Source organism: Ornithorhynchus anatinus, chromosome 3 (assembly GCF_004115215.2).
Source record: "Ornithorhynchus anatinus isolate Pmale09 chromosome 3, mOrnAna1.pri.v4, whole genome shotgun sequence".
Taxonomy (NCBI): Eukaryota; Metazoa; Chordata; class Mammalia; order Monotremata; family Ornithorhynchidae; genus Ornithorhynchus; species Ornithorhynchus anatinus.
This window is the reverse complement of record NC_041730.1, coordinates 93,689,413-93,708,911: the sequence shown is the minus strand read 5'-3', so window position 1 is coordinate 93,708,911 and position 19,499 is coordinate 93,689,413. Positions and strand designations below refer to the sequence as shown.

The window sequence follows — 19,499 nt, the reverse complement described above, 5'->3', positions numbered from 1 at the left end:
TGGGCTCCGACCCCTTCGTCCGCTGCTGAAGGTAGCTTCCGCTCCGGTCGCGTGGCCCCACTGGGCTCGGAGAGTCGGGCCCTGCCGACGACCCTAATAGCCTGCTGAGAAGTCATGGCGGGAAACGGGTATGGGGATCGACAGCTTCGAAAGAGGACCCTCGTGCCTTCAGCGTCTGCTCCCCTGCCCTCTTGGCCAGACTACCAAAGCAGATGCCTAAACCGAGACAAGACTGTCTATCTGACTGAGGGTTTAAGGCATCCATTAATTCCTGATGTCCCCAATTCTTACTCCCCCTTCACTATCACTTCAGTGTATGTACTTCCTAAGTCTTGTTCATTCATTCATTCAATCGTGTTTATTGAGCGCTTACTGTGTGCAGAGCACTGTACTAACAACAGCAATAAACAGTGATATTCCCTGCCCACAAGGAGCTTACAGTCTATGGGGCAGGGGGAGACAGACGTCAATACAAATAAATAAAATTACATATATGTACCTAAGTGCTGTGGGGTTGGGAAGTGGGGGAAGAGCAGAGGGAACAAGTCAGGGTGACGTGGAAAGAGGTAGGGGATGAGGAAGAGTGGGGCTTAGTCTGGAAAGGCCTCTTGGAGGAGATGTGCCTTCAGTTAGGCTTTGAATGAGGGGAAAGCAACTGTCTGGCAAATTTGAGGAGGGAGTATCTACAACCTCCAATTTAGGTACACACTTTACATTCCTTATAACTTAATCACTAACTCAAGTACACAGTCATTTTTCCTTTTCCCCTCTTGCTTGCAAATTATTTTCATGTCTGAGACCCCCCCCCAGATTAGAAACTCTTTGAGGGCAGGTATCATCCCTATTTACTCTACTGCACTTGCCTAAGGACATCATAAAGCTCTGCACCCAGTAGGAACTCAGTACACTAAAATACTAGACTATAAAATCATTATGGGCAGAGAAAGTGTCTGCTAATCCTGTTGTACTCTCTCAAGCATTTAGTACAGTGCTCAATTAATATGATTAACTGATCTGACAATTAAAATTATCCAAGTTTGTTCTTAGATTCATACATAAAGACATTTATAATATAGGATAGATTTATATATAAGATATATTTATAATATAGGATTTCTATCATACTTTAGATGGAGAATAAGAGGTTGTTGAAATTTTTAAATCCCATCAAAACAAACGGTTTTGATGAATCATTTTACTATCGAAACTACAACTCTCCTTACCTTCAAATTCATAGCAATTCCCTCATCTCCTCCAAGAGGCCTTCGCCAATTAAGCTCACTTTTCCCTTACTCCCTCTCCCTTCTGTGTCACCTATGCACTTGAATATGCACCCTTTAAGCACTGGATATACACCCATCCTCAAACCCACAGCACTAAATGTACACATCTGAATTCACTTTATGGTCTGTTCCCCTCTCAAGACTGTCAGTACCTTATGGGCAGAGAACATGTCTACCAATCTGTTGTTTTGTACTTTCAGTTCACTGTTCTGCACACAATAAGAACTCAATAGATACCGCTGGTTGACTGATAGCCTGAAAATGTCACTTCTGGAATTATGTTACATTAATGGCAATGTACCAATAAGAGAGGGTCTGAAGACCTCAAGAGCAATATGATAAAATGGGGAAAAAAGCCGTATATATATGACATGGGGAATATTATGGATTCTCCAATATCTTCTCACAAAGCTCTAAATGCCACTAAAACTAGCAGCAGTTGTACAAGCGGTGATCTATAGGCCCTGAAGCTATCAGTTCTTTTTATATATTCTTACATATTGTTAATGCTTACCATGAATAGTAATCAATCAATGGGCACCTATCAAGTGCGAGAGACTGTACTAAGCACTTGGGAAAATACAACAGTAGTGGAACACATAATCCCTTCCCTCAAAGATTTTACAATTCGATGTTAAATTTGCAGGTGGAAGAAGAACAGGGCTTTAGCAGAATGCAATACAAACACATGAGGATGAAAGAGCTGGCCGAATAATTGAATGTAGAGAAAATTATATAAATAAAATTAGAGACAAGAGGGCTAAAGTAATCCATGTTGGAAAAGGACAAATATCTTCCCAACTGAAAGTAAAAAAAAAAAATCACTGGCTTTGGAAAACTGTAATTTGCCTTAAATGGACAAGTTTTTGCAAGAAATAAAATAAATTCTTGCTGGGAATACCATATTTGGTCATTTGCTTTACCCCCTTTGCTAGATTAATACCATTGAATTAATAGCTGTACTCAACACCAATACTCACCTGCCCCAGCCAGGAGATTTTAGGCCAAGGTTTTCTTTGTTTGATACTGGTTGAAATTACAACATCTAGTTTAATCTCCATTCTTATCAACATGAGCCATCACCAAAAGAGTTGAGAAAGAGTGACAGGAGGCTGTAAACAATTGGAAAAAAACATTTATTGAGAATCTCAATTCCAAATTTGTAGACCACTTTCTATATATTACCAGCCTTTTCTAACACAACAAAGTAATTTTTCCCAGACACAGAGCTCAACACTTCCTTGTGGAAATATGCCCAGTACAAATCAAAAGTACTATTAATCCATGTGTCGCACACCTCGATTTATTCAACTAAGAATTTTCAACTTACTTACTTACTTACTTTCAATAGTAAGTGCTTAACAAACAGCATCATCATTATTACTTATAGTGTTATTTCACATGCCAACGATCCATCAGTTTTTAAAATGAACCTTACCTTGATATTAGGAGAAGCAACTTTCACACTAAATCTGGTGAAAATCACTTTAATCGATAGTTACTTTAGCTTAAAGAGGCTTTTGTTGTTTTACTGAGAGAGTTCTCGTAATTGGCCTAGACCATCATTATAACTGTACTTTGGCTTACCTATAGAGGCTGTGAGCTCCTTGGGGCCTGGGTTCAAGTCTACCAACTCGACCGTTAGCTCCTCGTGGGCAAGAATCATGAATTCCAACTATACTGGATCATACCGTCCCAAGTGTTATTTCAGTGCTCTGCACACAGTGAGTACTCGATAATAATAATAATAATAATAATGTTGGTATTTGTTAAGCGCTTACTATGTACCGTGCACTGTTCTAAGCGCTGGGGTAGACACAGGGGAGTCAGGTTGTCCCACGTGGGGCTCACAGTCTTAATCCCCATTTTACAGATGAGGTAACTGAGGCACCGAGAAGTTAAGAGACTTGTCCAAAGTCACACAGCTGACAAGTGGCCGAGTGGGGATTCGAACCCATCACCTCTGACTCCAAAGCCTGTGCTTGATAAATACCACTGACTGATTGGTTGAGAAACTTTTTCATCGTAGAAAGGGACAATGATCAAAAACCCGGTGGTATTTATTGAGCACTTACTAATAATAATAATGTCGGTATTTGTTAAGTGCTTACTATGTGCCAAGCACTGTTCTAAGCACTGGGGTAGATACAAGGTCATCGGTTGTCCCTCATGGGGCTCACAGTCTTCATCTCCATTTTACAGATGAGGTAACTGAGGCACAGAGAAGCAAAGTGACTTGCCCAAGGTCACACAGCTGACAAGCGGCGGTGCTGGGATTAGAACCCACGACCTCTGACTCCTAAACCCAGGCTCTTTCCACTGAGCCATGCTGCTTCTCAAAACAGAACACTGTACTAAGTGCCTGGGAGTGTATGATACAACCTAATTAGCCCATTACGAGATTACAAGTTAAGAGAGGGAGGCAGGCCTGAGCATAAATATGTATTTGATAATATATAATTTAGATATCAAACCTATTGCATTTATTGTTCCTGATGCGCTTATCTTCTGAAAGACAACATCAAGTTTGGATGACAATACACTTTAGCAATCTAGACAGATAATGAACCAAAATGGCATTCAAGGAATAAATTATATTGCACAAATCATTCAGAAAGGCGTTAGGAGCTAAAATACAATGGATGAATACACAGCCCACTGACTGCAGGATTCATTCATCATTCGATCGTATTTATTGAGCGCTTACTGTGTGCAGAGCACTGTACTAAGCGCTTGGAAAGCACAATTCGGCAACAGATAGAGACAACCGCTGCCCAACAACGGGCTCACAGTCTAGAAGGGGGAGTCAGACATCAAAATAGGTAGACAGGAATCAGTAGCATCCAAATAAATAGAATTATAGAATTCACACCATTAACAAAATAAATAGAATAAATATGTACAAATATGCACCAGTGCTGTGGGCCGAGGAAGGGGGGTAGAGCAGAGGGAGGGAGTCGGGGCGATGGGGATGAGGAGCAGAAGAAAAGGGAGGAGGTGAGCTCTCAGTAGGGCTTTGTAGTCCTGCAAGGTGTTTCCAGTCTCAATCCCCATTTTCTAGATGAGGTCCCCGAGGCCCAGCGAAGTGAAATGACTTGCCCAAGGTCACAAATCAGGCCAGTGGCAAAGCTGAGATTAGAAGGCAGGTGTCCTGACTCCCAGACCTGCACTCTTAAGAGTGGGCCACTTCCCTACTGGGCCATGGCCTCTAGACTGGGAGCTCGGGGTGGTGGGCAGGGGTTCTCTCTCTTTATGGCTGAATTGGACTCTCCCAAGTGCTTAGTACAGTGCTCTGCACAGAGTAAGTGCTCAATAAATACCTGAATGACTGAATGTCCATCACCCTTCACAAGAGGCCTTGGCGGGGTGTAGGAGGAGGAAGGGGCGGCTGGTCGGGAGGAGGGTGGGCACACCTGGAGGTCAGCCGGGAGGTGGTGGGCCTGGGGAGACACATACACACACACACACGCGATGGTGGTATTGGGGGGGAACCAACGGCTTCCCGCGGCCCGTGGGGGTGGGGGCTGGGAGCAAGGATGGAGCGAATGTGTCTCTTTGCTGTTTCTCTGTGCTCTCCCAAGCGCTTAATACAGAGTTTTGCATCCAGTAGGAACTCAGTAAATACGGGGGACTGAATGAATGGGGGGAGGCTAAAGGGTAAGGTTGGGGGAGGGGTCTGGGAGGTAGAATGGGGGGCTGAGAGGTAGGATGGGGGGATAAGATGGGGGGGCTGAGGGGGGAGGAGGAGGGAGCTGGGAAGGTAAGGTGGGGGAGGAGGCTGGGGGGAGGATGGGGCTGAGGGTGCGGTGGGAGAGGGGGCTGGGGGTAAGATGGGGAGCTGGGGGTTAAGGTTGGGGAGGGGCTGGGAGATAGAGATGGGGGGCTGGGGGGTAGAGGATGGGGGGCTGGGAGGTAAGATGGGGGCTGGGGGTGTGGCTAGGCTGGAGGTAGAGGATGGGGGGCTGGGGAGTAAAGGATGGAGGTTGGGAGTAAAGGATGGGGGCTGGGGAGTAAAGGATGGAGGTTGGGGAGTAAAGGATGGGGGTCTGGGGGCGTAGAGGATGGGGGGTTGGGGAGGTAGAGGATGGGGGTTGGGGAGTAGAGGATGGGGGCCTGGGAGGTAGGATGGGGGGCTGGGGGTGTGGTTAGGCTGGAGTTGGAGGATGGGGGGCTGGGGTAGATATCGGAGGGCTGGGAGGTAGAGGATGGAGGGTTTGGGGGTGTGGCTAGGCCGGGGGTATGGGGGTGCGGGGGTGCAGAGCGTTTACCTCCATCCTGCGGGTCCGCTGAGGGGGAGCGGAGAACCTCCCGCAGCCTCCCAACTCCCGCAACCACACCGGGACGGGACGGGACCGGCCGGGCCCAGCCAGGCCCATCCCCTGCTCCCGCTCCCCCTTCCCGACGCCTCTTCCGCTTCCCGCCCCTCCTTTTCCCGCTCCTTTCCCTCCCCTTCCCGCCTCTCCCGGCCCCGCCTCCCTCCCTGCCTCCGACCCTCCTACTTACTGAGCGCTTAGGGTGTGCACAGACCCCCTGATTTAGCTCTTGGCAGAGCACGGGTCAGAAATAGAGAACATCCCTGCCCACCCCGGGCTCACGGCCTACAAGGGGGGAAGACAGACACCAATACCAGTCAACAGGCACCCATAGCAACGATATCAATAAATAGAATTATTGCTATATGCACATCGTTAAATAGAATTATAAATATATGGGGAGGGGGAGCAGAGGGAAAGGGGGGCTCAGTCTGGGAAGGCCTACACGGAGCACTGTGCTAAGCACTGGGGAAATAATAATCATCATGATGATGGCCTTTGTTAAGCGCTTACTATGTCCCAAGCACGATTCTAAGCACTAGGGAGGATACGAGGTGATGAAGTTGTCCCATGTGGGGCTCACGGTCTTAATCCCCATTTTACAGATGAGGGAACTGAGGCACAGAGAAGTGAAGTGACTGGCCCAAGGTCCCACAGCTGACAAGCGGCGGAGCAGGGATTTGAACCCATGACCTCTGACTCCCAAGCCTGGGCTTTTTCCACTGAGCCACGCTGCTTCTCTAATACAGGGCTCTGCACATTGTAAGTGCTCAATAAATACCGTTGATTGATGGATTAAAAGGGATTACAACCTAGAGGGGGAGACAGGCACTAAAATAAATTTCAGGTAGGGGGATGCAGTGGGTTATCAAGATATGTAAAGATGTACAACGGGGGTTGTCCCATTCTGAAGTGGCAGTTGGTGAGGACATGCGAAATGAATCAGGGAAAGGCTGGAGAAGATGCGATTTCAGAATCACCTTGAAGATGGGCAGATTAATCATTCAATTAATTTTAGATTTCTCATCTATCTTTTAACTTTAAAATTAGTCATTATCCTTTAAAATAAAACACGTTTGTCTTATTGATCATTTGGTCATTTTGAGAGAAAAATAATCTTTAATGACATCCATTTATAAGGTACTTTTTTAATTGGAGAAAATAATGGTTCGCCCAGATCTTGATGGTACAGGGAGAACTTCCTCTCAATGCTACAGTGAGGCCTTACGTTAGTCTGAAAAACTCGGTAAAACTAAGGTTAGATGGCTTTTCCAGGAGAAGGAAGTGTCCTTAGTAACCAAGAGGCAAATAAATCGATAAAATTGATTCCAGCAGGCACAAACTCGTTAAACTCTCCCTGCACCTCCCCTTTCCCACCTTCTTCCTGCCCCATCTTCGACGCTCCCATCCTTCCCACCGGTACCTCAAAAGAGATGTCCCGCTTTCCTGTCAAAAATCTACCCTCTCCACCTGGGCCAACAATCCCAGCCCTTTGAACCTCATCAAAACACTCATCCCATCCCTTAATAATAATAATAACAATAATAATAATAATAATAATAATAATGATGAGGGTACTTGTTAAGTGCTTATTACGTGCCAGGAACCGTTTGAAGCGTCGGGGTAGATAGGAGATAATCGGCTTGGATATAGTCCCTGTCCCACATAGGATGCACAGTCTTAATCTCCATTTTACGGGTGAGGGAATCGAGTTACGGAGAAGTTAAGTAGCTTGCCCAATACCTATCACTAAGCTACAAGGCATAACATACATACCTCGGTCGCTTTCAGATTCAATGCTCTAGGATATTGGCACACAACAAAGACAACAAATCAATTTTGAATAAAACCTTTTCCTAATTGTCGGGACTGTCTTACCAAGGTGAGGGGGAGACGACAAGGGATTTCTGAAATGCCCTTCACTTACCTCTCCTGAAAAGCCTGCAGTCCTGCTGTATCTTCTACCGTTCTCCGTGTTCACAGAAATGGAGGCCAAGACCTTGAGGGCCCTTTTTCTTGGCGGCAGTGAGATCTTCTCTTCCTGTCCGCCATCTTCAACCGCCCCTCTCCAATAGCTCCTTCCCCACTGCTTGCCACTTGTCAGCTGTGTGACTTTGGGCAAGTCACTTGACTTCCCTGTGCCTCAGTTACCTCATTTATAAAATGGGGATTAACTGTGAGCCTCACTTGGGACAACCTGATTACCCTGTATCTACCCCAGCGCTTAGAATAGTGCTCTGCACATAGTAAGCATTTAACAAATATCAACATTATTATTAAATATGCATGCGTATCCTCTCCTAAAAAGACTCTTCCTTTACTCTGCTGCTTCCTCTAGTTATTGTCTCATCTCCCTCCTATCATTCATTCAATTCAATCATATTTATTGAGCGCTTACTATGTGCAGAGCACTGTACTAGGCACTTGGAATGTACAAATCGGTAACAGATACAGTTCCTGCCCTTTGACGGGCTTACAGTCTAATCAGGGGAGACGGACAAACAAGAGTTGTTTAAACCTGCTGCCTCCACTTCCTCTCTTCCAATTCTCTCCTAGACCCCGAGCAATCTGGCTTCAAGCCGCTCCGGGCCACAGAAGCCCCTTCTTCTTGCCAAATCCACTGGACCCTATTCCATCTTAACCCTCCAAGACCTCTCAGCTACTTGCAAAATTGAGGACACCGCCTTATCCTGGTAACACTACCTAACCCTGGATTCAACTGACATTTTTTTTTTTCCTCCTGGTTCTCCTCCCATCTCTCTTGCTGCTCCCTTCTCAGTCTTTCATTGACCCTTCCTCAGCCTCCTCTCCCTTAACTTCATTCAGTCATATTTACTAAGCACTTACTGTGTGCACAGGACTGTATTAAGTGCTTGGGAAAGTAAACTACAGCAATAAAGGGACAATCCCTGCCCAATACAGGCTCACAGTCTGGAGGGGGGGGAGACAGACATCGATAGAAGTAAACTGGCATCGATATAAATAAAATTATAGATATATACATAAGTCCTGTGGGGCAGGGAGATGGGGGAAGGGCAAAGGGAGCGGGTCAGGGTGACACGGAAGGGAGTGGAAGATGAGGAAAAGTGGGGCTTAGTCTGGGAAGGTCTCTTGGAGGAATTGTTGCCTTCCGTAGGGCTTTGAAGCAGGGGAGAGCAATTGTCTGGCAGATTTGAGGAGGGAAGGCATTCCAGGCCAGAGGTAGGATGTAATAACAATAATGTTGGTATTTAAGTGCTTACTATGTGTCAGGTACTGTTCTAAGTACTAGGGTAGAAACAAGGTAATCAGGCTGTCCCACGTAGGGCTCAGTCTTCATCCCCATTCTACAGATGAGGTAACTGAGGCACCGAGAAGTTAAATGACTTACCTGAGGTCACACACCTGACAAGTGGCAGAGCCGGGGTTAGAATCCATGACCCCTGACTTCCAAGCCCGGGGTCTTTCCACTAAGCCACGCTGCTTCTCTAGGCCAGAGGTCGGCAGCAAGACGGGTGGGATCGAGGTACAAGGCTCATTCCTGGATCCCCTTCTATTCTCCATCTACAACGCACTCCACTGGGTGTAATTCAAATTATTTCCTTAATTCTTTCCCACGGGTTTAGCTGTCCTATCCACTTCTCCAGCCCGAAACTTGCTCCTTCTCTGCCGTCTTGCATTTCCTCCTGCTTCCAGGACAACCTGCTAAGACCTCAAACTTAACATGCCCGAAACAGAGCTGCTCATCTTCCCACAGAAACCCCCTCAACTCTCCCACCGTAGTAGACGACACCACTACCCTCCCTGTCTCCCAAACCTGCCACGTTGGTATTATCCCCCACTCATTTATCTCATTCCATCCACGTATTCGGTGTCACCAAATCCTGCCGACTCCACCTTCACAACAGCTACAAAATCCACCCCTTCCTTTCCATCCAAAATACTACCACGCTGGTGAAAGCACTTTTCATATCCTGCCTCAACTTCTATCAGCCTCTTCATTGACCTCCCTGCCTCCATTCATTCAATAGTATTTATTGAGCGCTTACTATGGGCAGAGTACTGTACTAAACGCTTGGAATGAACAAATTGGTAACAGATAGAGACAGTCCCTGCCCTATGACGGGCTTACAGTCTAATCAGGGGAGACAGCCCCCCCTCAAGTCCACTTTTCCCTCTAACCCCCGGATTATTTTAATAATAATTAAAAAAAAATCAAACTGTGTACATATCCCACTCCTCAAAACCCTCCAATGGTTTCCCTTTCGTCTCCGCAGTTAACAGAAATTTCTTACCATTCGCTTTAAGGCAATCAGCTCTACCTCTCATTTATCTTGGCTCTTCTCCCACTCCAAAGCAGCTCGCACACTTGGGTCCTCTAATGCTAACATACGTACTGAACCTTTTTTGACCCCCTCCAATCAGGCTTCCACCCTCTTCTCTCCCCTGAAACTGCCTCACCGAAGGTCACCGCTGATCTCCTTCTGGCCAAATCCAACGGCCTCTCTTCCATCCTATTCCTCTTCGAACGCTCAGCTGCCTTTCAGGATCCTTATCCAACCTTGACTTCGAATTAAGGCCCAGATAAGGCCGTCTGAAAAGTTTGGACAGGAACAGGAGTAGAGAGAAGGTTTTTTTTTTATATTTCAGGGGAAGCTATAGAGAAGGCTTTTTTTTTTATATTTCAGGGGAAGCTAGAGCATCTTTAAAGGCAGAAGTAACTGTGGTGATTGTTAAGCACTGAGCCACAGGGGGCTCCCAGCCTCAATCCCCATTTTACAGATGAGGTAACTGAGGAAAAGTGAAATGCCTTGTCCAAGGCCACACAGTGGAAAAGTTGCAGAGCTGGAATTAGAACCCATGACCTTCTGACTCCCAGGTGCACGCTCTATTTTTCCATACATTGTGTGTGATCACCTCCCATCTCTGTACAAAACAGCATTTTCCAAAATTAAGTTTCCACCAATTTTTAATCCTTGAGGAAGAAACTGCAATGCATATCATTTCGAGTTTGTTTTTTTTTAAAAAGACATTATTAGAAAAGTCATATGGTAGTAAAAACAAATCTGGCAAAGTACACTCTCCTATTTATAGATAACGACAGGTTAAGAACACGGAAAGCATCTTCCCACTTGATTGTAGACAGCAAAGTACATGCAAGTGAATGCTGAAGACAGGACTTCTGAGATTCACTGCACCTGCCTCAGCCTTTATTATACAATTCAAATTACACGCTTTTGAAGTCCATTTTCTCGCTCAGTGAAGTCGTTCTAATTTAGCCTGAAGCGATTTAAAATTCCCGATGATGGTCTGCACGGCCATTGTAGGGCTCATAGACTGGAGTTCGACGAGGTAACAGCAAACTGCATCCATGCAGAGATTTGTGAAGCGGCGTCTGTCAGAGAAAGAGAGAGTCCATTTTGAATCAGAGAACGAGAGAAACGTTCAGTTCACTACCGGTGTGCCCGAATCGCTCCAAAATGTTTTTCTACCCATCACCACCGAGGGGCTTTTTCGACTCTGCCACTTTCCGAGACCCAAACGTGGGTGTGACGGGTGACGTGGGGCGCGTGACATAGGAGGGATGGGGAAGAAAGGATGTCAGGGGAATGGGCCGTATTTAAGCACTTCTGTATGGCCTACTGAGAGCTCACCTCCTCCAAGAAGCCTTCCCAGACTGAACTTCCCCTTTTCCCTCTGCTCCCTCTCTGCCCCTCCTTCACCTCCACTCAGCTAAGCCCCCCTTTCCCTCTGCTCCTCCCCCTCTCCCTTCCCCTCAGCACTGTGCTCGTCTGATTATTTGTATACATTTTTATTACCTTATTTATTTTGTTAATGAGATGTACCTCCCCTTGATTCTATTTATTGCTATTGTTTTTATCCATCTGTCTCCCCCGATTAGACTGTAAGCCCGTCGATGGGCAGGGACTGTATCTGTTGCCAAACTGTACATTCCAAGCGCTTACTACAGTGCTCTGCACATAGTAAGCGCTCAATAAATATTATTGAATGAATGGATGAATGGTCCACGCATCTCTAATACAGCTGAAGCACCAAGATCCAGGAGGTGGGCAAGTCGGGGCTATAGGCCCACTCTAATTGGCCTCTGAGTGCGTGTGGTTTTAATCGAGTTTGAAAATCTGTCTGCAACTTCAATATTTAAAATTACCTTTCATAATTAAGGACTTGGTTAGGATTTTCAACATATCTAGACAGTAATACGTGGATACATTCCAAGAGGTGTAACGGCTTCTTCATTCTGTTCCAGAACGGGTCCTGTACGGATAAAGATACGTCTGTAAAATTTAGCTATTAGTCCAAGTGAGTCATTAGTTAGGAAAGTATAAATTAACGTGTAAATTCAATCTTTACGCTTGTCCCTAATGGTGAACAGCACACTTTAGAAGAGTTTATTAAAAACACGTGAACACAGTAAATTCCTGGTATCCCCCTACTTTCCCTCTGCTCCCCCTCCGCTCCCCCCTCCCACCCTCTGCTCTCCCCCTTTCCCTCCCCTCAGCACTATGCTTATTTGTGTATATTATTTATTACCCTATTGATTTTGTTAATGAGCTGTATATCTCCTTGATTTTATTTATCGCGATGTTGTCTTGTTTTTGTTTCGTTCTGTTTTGCTTTGCTCTCTCCCCCAATTAGACCGTGAGTCCGTCACTGGGCAGGGACTGTCTCTATCTGTTGCTGCATTGTCTATTCCAAGCGCTTAGTACAGTGCTCTGCACATAGTAAGCGCTCAATAAATACTAGTGAATGAAAGAATAGTACTTATAGTACTACAAAAGCACTCTAAAAAACCCTGGTATTTGGGCAGGAGTGCTGCTTCTCTTTTTCAGTCAGTCCTCAAATATTCAAGGATTCCAGGGTTCTACCTAAGCAGTTTAAGGATTAATTCAGGCTCCTCGCCTAGGGAAGACACCCATCTGATTTAACCTGGATGGCTGTGGTCAGGGACCTTGTGTCACCTCTATTTATTGGACTCTCCCAAGCACTCAGTACAGTGCTCTGCATAGAGAAAGTGTCCAATAAATACCACTGATCAGCTAGGTATAATACAATCAGATAAAACACAGTCCCTGTCCGATCAGCTAGATATGATATTATCAGATAAAATAAAGTCTCTGTCCCGCATGGGGCTCGCATTCTAAGGGGAAGGGAGAACACACATTTAACCCCTATTTTACAGAGGAGCGACTTACCCAAAGTCACACAGCGGGCAGGGTCAGGGTTAGAACCCAGGTCTCCTGACTCCCAGATCTACGCCCTTTCTCAGAGAAGCTGTGGCTTGCTCAAGGCAACACGACAGCAAGCGAAACACCTGGAATTAGAACCCAGGTCTCCTGACTCTCACAGTCTTGGCCTCTTTCCACCAGGGCAGATTGTTTTAGGTTCTAAAATAGTTGCTAAAGCACTGATTTTGAATGCGTGTGAATGCAACCGGTAGGAACAAAGGCCAACTTTGTAACTCTCAGGAGTGCTAATGTGGTCAAAGAATCACCCGATCACCCGACTTCGGCCCGGTCCACACCTCTGCCCACATACGTATTAGGCAGATTCAACCGACGGGACGCTCTGCTCACCCGGGATTTGAACAGCTGGTCGTATACTTCTAGCAGCCGAGGAAGCGGCACTCCTATCTCATGCATGGCCTGAATAACAAAGCCCACTTCCCAGTTCAAAGAACACACTTGCTGCTCCAGGAACTGCACAATGAAATCTGAAAGATAATGTTTAGGAAATAGGATTACTAACTTCTTACGCCAACGAGAGACGGGTGGATCCCAGAGCCAAGTGCAATGGAGAGACCGAAAATCAGAGCGCGGCATAACCGCGTCAACAACGCGGGTCATCGTGGAAGTACGTTTCCTGTTAGGAAAATGTGGAAAGACTAAACTGCTCGACTCCATCATTGGCGTTGCCGTGTTCTGCCGAAGAGTGGTTTCCTCAATGTAACAGTCGGTGAAGGTACCCCATCAGATGAGGAATTTTCAGTTCTAAGACACTGTGGTATATAACTGTAGTCATTTTTTGAAGGCAACATGACAAACTGTCTTTAAAATGCCAACCCCCCCACCCACCCAAAAACTCTGTGGGTACTACAACGTCTAGCAGTCATTTAAAACGGGAAAAAGCAATTCACTAGCGTTTTTCTTTCTTTTCCTTTCACATATTCAAGAGACATTACTTACCCAGCGGAAAGAAGCGAGGTGTGCCAGCATAAATTTTGCCCAGTAACACTATCTTGAGGCTAAGGGCTTGCATTCTGTCAGGCGGACTCATAGACACACTGTCACTCAGCTCTGAAAGACACAGGATTCAGCGTTCCTCAACCATTATTCTTACTCTAACATTCCTCAGAATTCCTTAAACAGTATTCAACAGGAATGAATAATTCCGGTACTCAGGGGCCAAACAGAGCAGCTACCCATTGAGGAGGAGCCTGACTCTGCCCCTCAGCCTAGAGGAGAAGAGAGTGCCTTATCAGCGCAGGGACGCCTACACGCATCTAAGTGAAAAGCAGGAGATATGGATGCAAACATCTCCCCCCTCCTCAAGAACCTCCAGTGGTTGCCCACCCTCCTCGGCATCGCACAGAAACTCCTCACCATTGGCTTTAGAGCAGTCCGTCAGCTCAGCCCCTCCCGTTTAACCACACAGATTTCCTACCGCGACCCAGCCCGCGCACTCTGCTCCTCCAACGCCAACTGACTCCCTGGACTTCCATCCCACCTATCTCGCTGCTGACCCTTCGCCCACATCCTCCCTCTGGCCTGGAACTCCCTCCTGCTTCGAAATAATAATGTTGGCATTTGTTAAGCGCTTACTATGTGCCAAGCACTGTTCTAAGCGCTGGGGTAGACACAGAGTAATCGGGTTGTCCCTCTTGGGGCTCACAGTCTTCATCCCTACTTTACAGATGAGAGGACTGAGGCCCAGAGAAGCGAAGTGACTTGCCCAGAGTCACGCAGCTGACAAGTGGCGGAGCCGGGATGAGAACCCGCTACCTCTCACTCCCAAGCCCGGGCTCTTTCCACTGAGCCACGCTGCTTCATATACTACAGGACCTTCAAAGCACTAATAAAAATCCCATCTCCACCATGAGGCCTTTCCCAACTAAGCCCGCGTTTCCCCTCCTCCCTTTCCCTTCCGCACACTTGGATCTGTAGCCCTTGAAGCCCTTGATAGTCCCCACCTTCAGCCTCACCGCCCCTATGTACAAATGTGAAATTTCCTTTGAGTCTGTCGCAGTCCATCTCCCCCTCTAGACTGTGAGCTCCTCGTGGGCAGGGAACATGTCTTCCAACTCTGTTGTACTGTATTCTCCCGAACACTTAGTACATCGCTCTGTATCCGGTTTGCACTCAATAAATATGACCAAATGACTGTAAGGGTGTGGAATCAGGTTCTTGGGCAGGGTGCACAGCCAGTCCAAGACCCAAGGGGTCATCTGGGAGTCTGCCTGGCGGCAGGGGCTCCTCCAAGAAGCCTTCCCTAAGCCCTCTTCTCCTCTCCGCCCACCCCCTTCTGCATCGCCCTGACTTACTCAACAAATACCACCGATCGATTTTGGAAAGCAACGTCTTGCTCGTGATCGACATCCTACCGTAACTCTCTCCCGCAGCTGGCGGAGACCTGGGGGGAGTCCGTTTTGCCTCTGGCCCTCGTCATATACTCTTCAAAGCTAGTACTGAGTTAATTCCCTTCCCCTCCACCATCTCCCCACTCGAAATCCCTTCCTCTCCCAAGAGTCAGATGCACCCAAATGTCTCCCCTCCTTCTCCCTATCTAACCACTTCTCAAATGTTTATGCCTCCTGCCTGCATGTGCTAAATTATTTTTTGATTTATTCACCTGTGCCAGGATACGCAGACTTACCCCTCTCTGTGATTTCTTGCCAAAGGGTCTGCACCAAGATGGGATCTGAGTGACCTGCACAGTGGATTATTGCAAGCTTACACTCTGCCAGTTTGAATGGATCGGCAAACTCCCCATAGAGCTGCAACAAGAAGCACACGGCCAGATGCTTTAGGTTCGGCAAATCCAAGAGGCTACTGCTAGAAAAAGGCACGTCTATAAAACAGACCGGCTATAAAATACACACTGCTGATTGAGAAAGTAAATCTTTTTTTGGAAATGAAAAGTTCGATCTCGTGACAGAAAAATAAAATCAGATATTGAAATTGAAATGGAGGAATTTAAGCTTAAAATGCTCACTGAGCCCCGAAGTACATGGAAGAAAAAAAAAGTAGTGAAACTCAGATTGCTTGTTATCATTATTTGTGGCTCCAACAGTTTGGTAAAATGTACAAGGCAAGAGACACTCTTAATAATAATAATAATTATGGTATTTGTTAAGTGCTTACTATGTGCAGAGCACTAAGTGCTGGGGTAGATACAGGGTAATTAGATTGTCCCACGTGGGGCTCACATTTTTTTAATTCCTATTTTTACAGATGAGGTAACTGAGGCACAGAGAAGTTAAGTAACTTGCCCAGGGTCGCACAGCACACAAGTAACGGAGTCGGGATTAGGACCCACGACTTCTGACTCCCAAGCCCGGGCTCTTGCCACTAAACCATGCTGCTTCTCTAAGCAGCACTCTTCCTTAATCAGTGCTCGTTTAAAGACTCTGCTTGAGGTATAGTTCTCCCAAATAGCAATATCGCCCCATTTAGATCTGAAAATCATATGTGTCCATAATGATTACTGCAAAGGCCCTCAGGCTAGGTTTAGTGGCAATAAGTAAGAAACTACTTATATAATATAGGGCAGGAGAAAAGGATGGAATTAAAAGTAGGTGCTTCCACTCAAAGGACTGACCAGAGAACTTAAGCCACATGGAGCTAAAATCAACCTGCCACCAAAGATACTCCAAACAGAACCAAATCACTTCAAGCAAAATTAACATAGTTATGATTTTGCATTTTAAGTTGAAAGATCTGAAAGCTTTAGTGAACTTCGCATCCGTTTTGTTACCTTTGTTATGTCCATCAGTTCAGAGTCCAGCTGGGAAACTGCATCTTGAACAGAAGAATGATGGGAATATTGCCTCTGTAATGTATCTTGTATTTGCAGCTGGATCCTAGCAACCTAGTTTAATTAATAAAACATGAATGTAAAATTTCTCATTTATTGAACCCTTGAAAACTGAGCTTTCTTCTAGTACGGTATCTAAGAGAAAACTTAATAAGAAAGCCAAGTTGAGTAACTGAATAAACAAACGACCGTTATCGCTTGATGGTTTTTTCCTAAACATAAGATATGTTCCCCCGCAAATGTTTCCCGCAACTATATCAAACAAATGATTAAGTTGAACCAAGTCACTTAATTAGACATTGGCTAAATGTCCTAAACAAATGTTTCCTGCAACCAAATCAAACAAATGATCGAGTCAAACGACGCTGGCCCCCGGCCCAAGCAACCACCAGAAAATTGACATAATGGCTGAATGGGGGCAGCCTGATGACCAGGTGTCTCCAGGCAATGCTCGAGCAAATGGGTTGACTTGGAAATCAAAGGTGGCCGGTTAAAAGTGGGTCTTCCAATCTGGAGTGCGGTGGAAAGGTAAAGTGAAATGGACGGATCCTAAACAAAACCCCAATCGTCGGTGAGTTCATCCTGTGGCGACAGTGAAAGCCGGTGTCGTTTCTTACTTCCATTTTCTCCTCAAGTTCATGAAGAAATTCACCGTCTGCAGCTATTGAGGAAATGGCAGTGGAACTTTTGGCGCTCAGAATGGCTCGCGCGATGTATTCCAAACGTTGTTGAAGGGAAATTTCAGTGCTGTGAAGAGAAAAACGCTCACTTTTATTCTTGGGCCTCAGGCTTTTGTGATTTAAGTAACAAGACAGCAAATGGTAAGGTGAGACAATAACCTAGTGCTCTACGATTTAAAATGTTTTGCTATCACATTGAAAAATAGACATTTTGAAAGGGAAGGGACATAGACGTAAAGGTTAAAGGGTGCCAGTCTGGCATGCTTCAAAGAATTCTGCTGGTTCATTTTTCCTGGGCTGGCATTTATTTTTTTAATCCCTCTGGCCATGTCAGTAGTTCTTGTTCCCCGCAGACTTCTCCCGCTCGGTCTCCGCCCACCAAAAAAAATTCACCCGGACACTTTGCTTCAGTAATAAATCTCTTAGTGGGGCATGGAGATACAGAACCTCTCCATTACTTTTTAGTTCTAAAAAAAGCATACATGCGACCAACTACCATTTTCTCCGACTGCATTTTTTCCCCTCAATGCAACTGCTTTTGGTAGTTAGTCTTAATTTGGAATACTGTCATTCAAAGAGAAAACTGCCTAGAGAATGCACAATGCAGCCAATTCTCCATTACATAATTTGTGGGTTCACCATGCTATTTGCTACCACATGTCTTCAGGTCACTTAACAATCCTAAGTGAAACCTTTACGTGGTATTCTGATGAGCTAACTTTTTTCATTCCTCAGTGGTCAGATATGTGGACAAACTCCCAGTACCTGTGCATATCAGCCAATTTTGCTAGCACTCGAGCAGCATTACTAAAACTTCTGTTCTTCTCAAAGTACTTCCAGAGTAAATCCATGTAGCGAACTTTGTTTTGATCAACTTTGGCCATTCGCACCAGATGGGGCTCCAGAAATGGGGAGGCGACCTGTGGGATTGAGGGAGAAGCTTTTCCTTAGTTTTACTCTTAATGTTAAATTTCATTCCGGAGCAACGCGTAGGCCAAGCTCATCAGCAAAGCAAAAGATGATTTTTAAGTGCCCAGAGTAATGATCTTCGCCTTCCACGCCAAGGCAGAATCTGTCGATATTCAATACAAAAGGTGATAACTATCACATGACCTATTCATGAGACAAGACTGGATCCTCTTCCATCTAAAAAATGAGTAACACATAGATAACCTCTCAGGTGACAGAACTAACCCAAGAATAAGCAACACTTTCTCCTCCTATATTTAGTTCTCTAGCCAAAGTAGCTAAAACATATCAATCATCCCAAATGTCATTACCTGCAGCAGCTTGTCCGCAAGGTCGGCTTGGATGAGCCAGTTGTAAAGAGCAATGCTAAAGAGTTCATCTGTGGACCGCTGAGCCAGTTTAAGCATTTGTTCGAACTAAAGGAGAGAAAATATTTTACTGAACACGGACAAACCAGCATAGTAAGGTACATCCCATACCGAGGTGTATATCTCCATGATTCTATTTATCTTGATGATGTTGTCTTGTTTTGTTGTTTTGCTCTGCTGTCCGTCTTCCCCGTTTAGACTGTGAGCCCGTCATTGGGCAGGGATGGTCTCTATCTGTTGCCGAATTGTACATTCCAAGCACTTAGTACAGTGCTCTGCACATAGTAAGCGCTCAATAAATACTACTGAATGAATGAAAATAGGTTGGAAGAAGTTATAGTAATAATGTTGGTATTTGTTGAGCGCTTACTATGTGCCGAGCACTGTTCTAACCGCTGGGGTAGATACAGGATAATCAGGTTGTCCCATGTGAGGCTCACAGTTAATCCCCATTTTTTACAGATGAGGTCACTGAGGCACAGAGAAGTTAAGTGAGGTGCCCAGTCACACAGCTGATAAGTGGCAGAGCCGGGATTCGAACCCATGACCTCTGACTCCCAAGCCCGGGCCCTTTCCATTGAGCCATGCTGCTTTGAATAATAATAACTGTGATTTTTGTTAAGTGCTTTCTATGTGCCAGGCACTGTACTGAGTGATGGGGTGGATACAAGCAAACCTTGACTTGCTTCCTTTTCTCCTCCCCGCCCCACATCGCTTATGTACATATCTGTGATTTTATTTAGTTGTGTCGATATCTGTCTCCCCACCTCCAGACTACAGGCTTGCTGTGGGTGGGGAACGTCACTGTTTATTACTGCACTGTACTTTTCCAAATGCTTAGTACAGAGCTCTCCA

The 19,499-nt window shown here is 45.7% G+C and overlaps 2 protein-coding genes across 6 annotated transcripts in view; both read right to left on the bottom strand.

The window, feature by feature from the left end:
* The window catches only part of CPLANE1 (ciliogenesis and planar polarity effector 1), a 111,119-nt gene extending 103,477 nt beyond the window's left edge, over window positions 1-7,642 (bottom strand). The window contains exons 1-3 of one of the 4 annotated variants that reach the window (XM_029059915.2): window positions 7,524-7,642; window positions 5,787-5,881; window positions 2,264-2,395 (exon numbers count right to left, since the gene is read on the bottom strand). In XM_029059915.2, the coding sequence (XP_028915748.1) occupies window positions 2,264-2,356 (93 nt within the window). In that variant the 5' untranslated portion in view covers window positions 2,357-2,395; window positions 5,787-5,881; window positions 7,524-7,642. Of the gene's footprint in view, window positions 1-2,263; window positions 2,396-4,603; window positions 4,711-5,551; window positions 5,659-5,786; window positions 5,882-7,523 lie in introns of those variants that run through there. The other 3 variants (XM_029059916.2, XM_029059913.2, XM_039911532.1) reach the window with 3 other exon arrangements.
* Window positions 7,643-10,526: 2,884 nt separating this feature from the next.
* Window positions 10,527-19,499, bottom strand: part of NUP155 (nucleoporin 155) — a 56,619-nt gene continuing 47,646 nt past the window's right edge. For both annotated transcript variants that reach the window (XM_029060688.2, XM_029060689.2), the window contains exons 27-35: window positions 18,588-18,692; window positions 18,073-18,227; window positions 17,245-17,374; window positions 16,568-16,681; window positions 15,467-15,587; window positions 13,780-13,890; window positions 13,171-13,307; window positions 11,745-11,851; window positions 10,527-10,970 (exon numbers count right to left, since the gene is read on the bottom strand). In XM_029060688.2, the coding sequence (XP_028916521.1) occupies window positions 10,832-10,970; window positions 11,745-11,851; window positions 13,171-13,307; window positions 13,780-13,890; window positions 15,467-15,587; window positions 16,568-16,681; window positions 17,245-17,374; window positions 18,073-18,227; window positions 18,588-18,692 (1,119 nt within the window). In that variant the 3' untranslated portion in view covers window positions 10,527-10,831. The remainder of the gene's footprint in view (window positions 10,971-11,744; window positions 11,852-13,170; window positions 13,308-13,779; window positions 13,891-15,466; window positions 15,588-16,567; window positions 16,682-17,244; window positions 17,375-18,072; window positions 18,228-18,587; window positions 18,693-19,499) is intronic.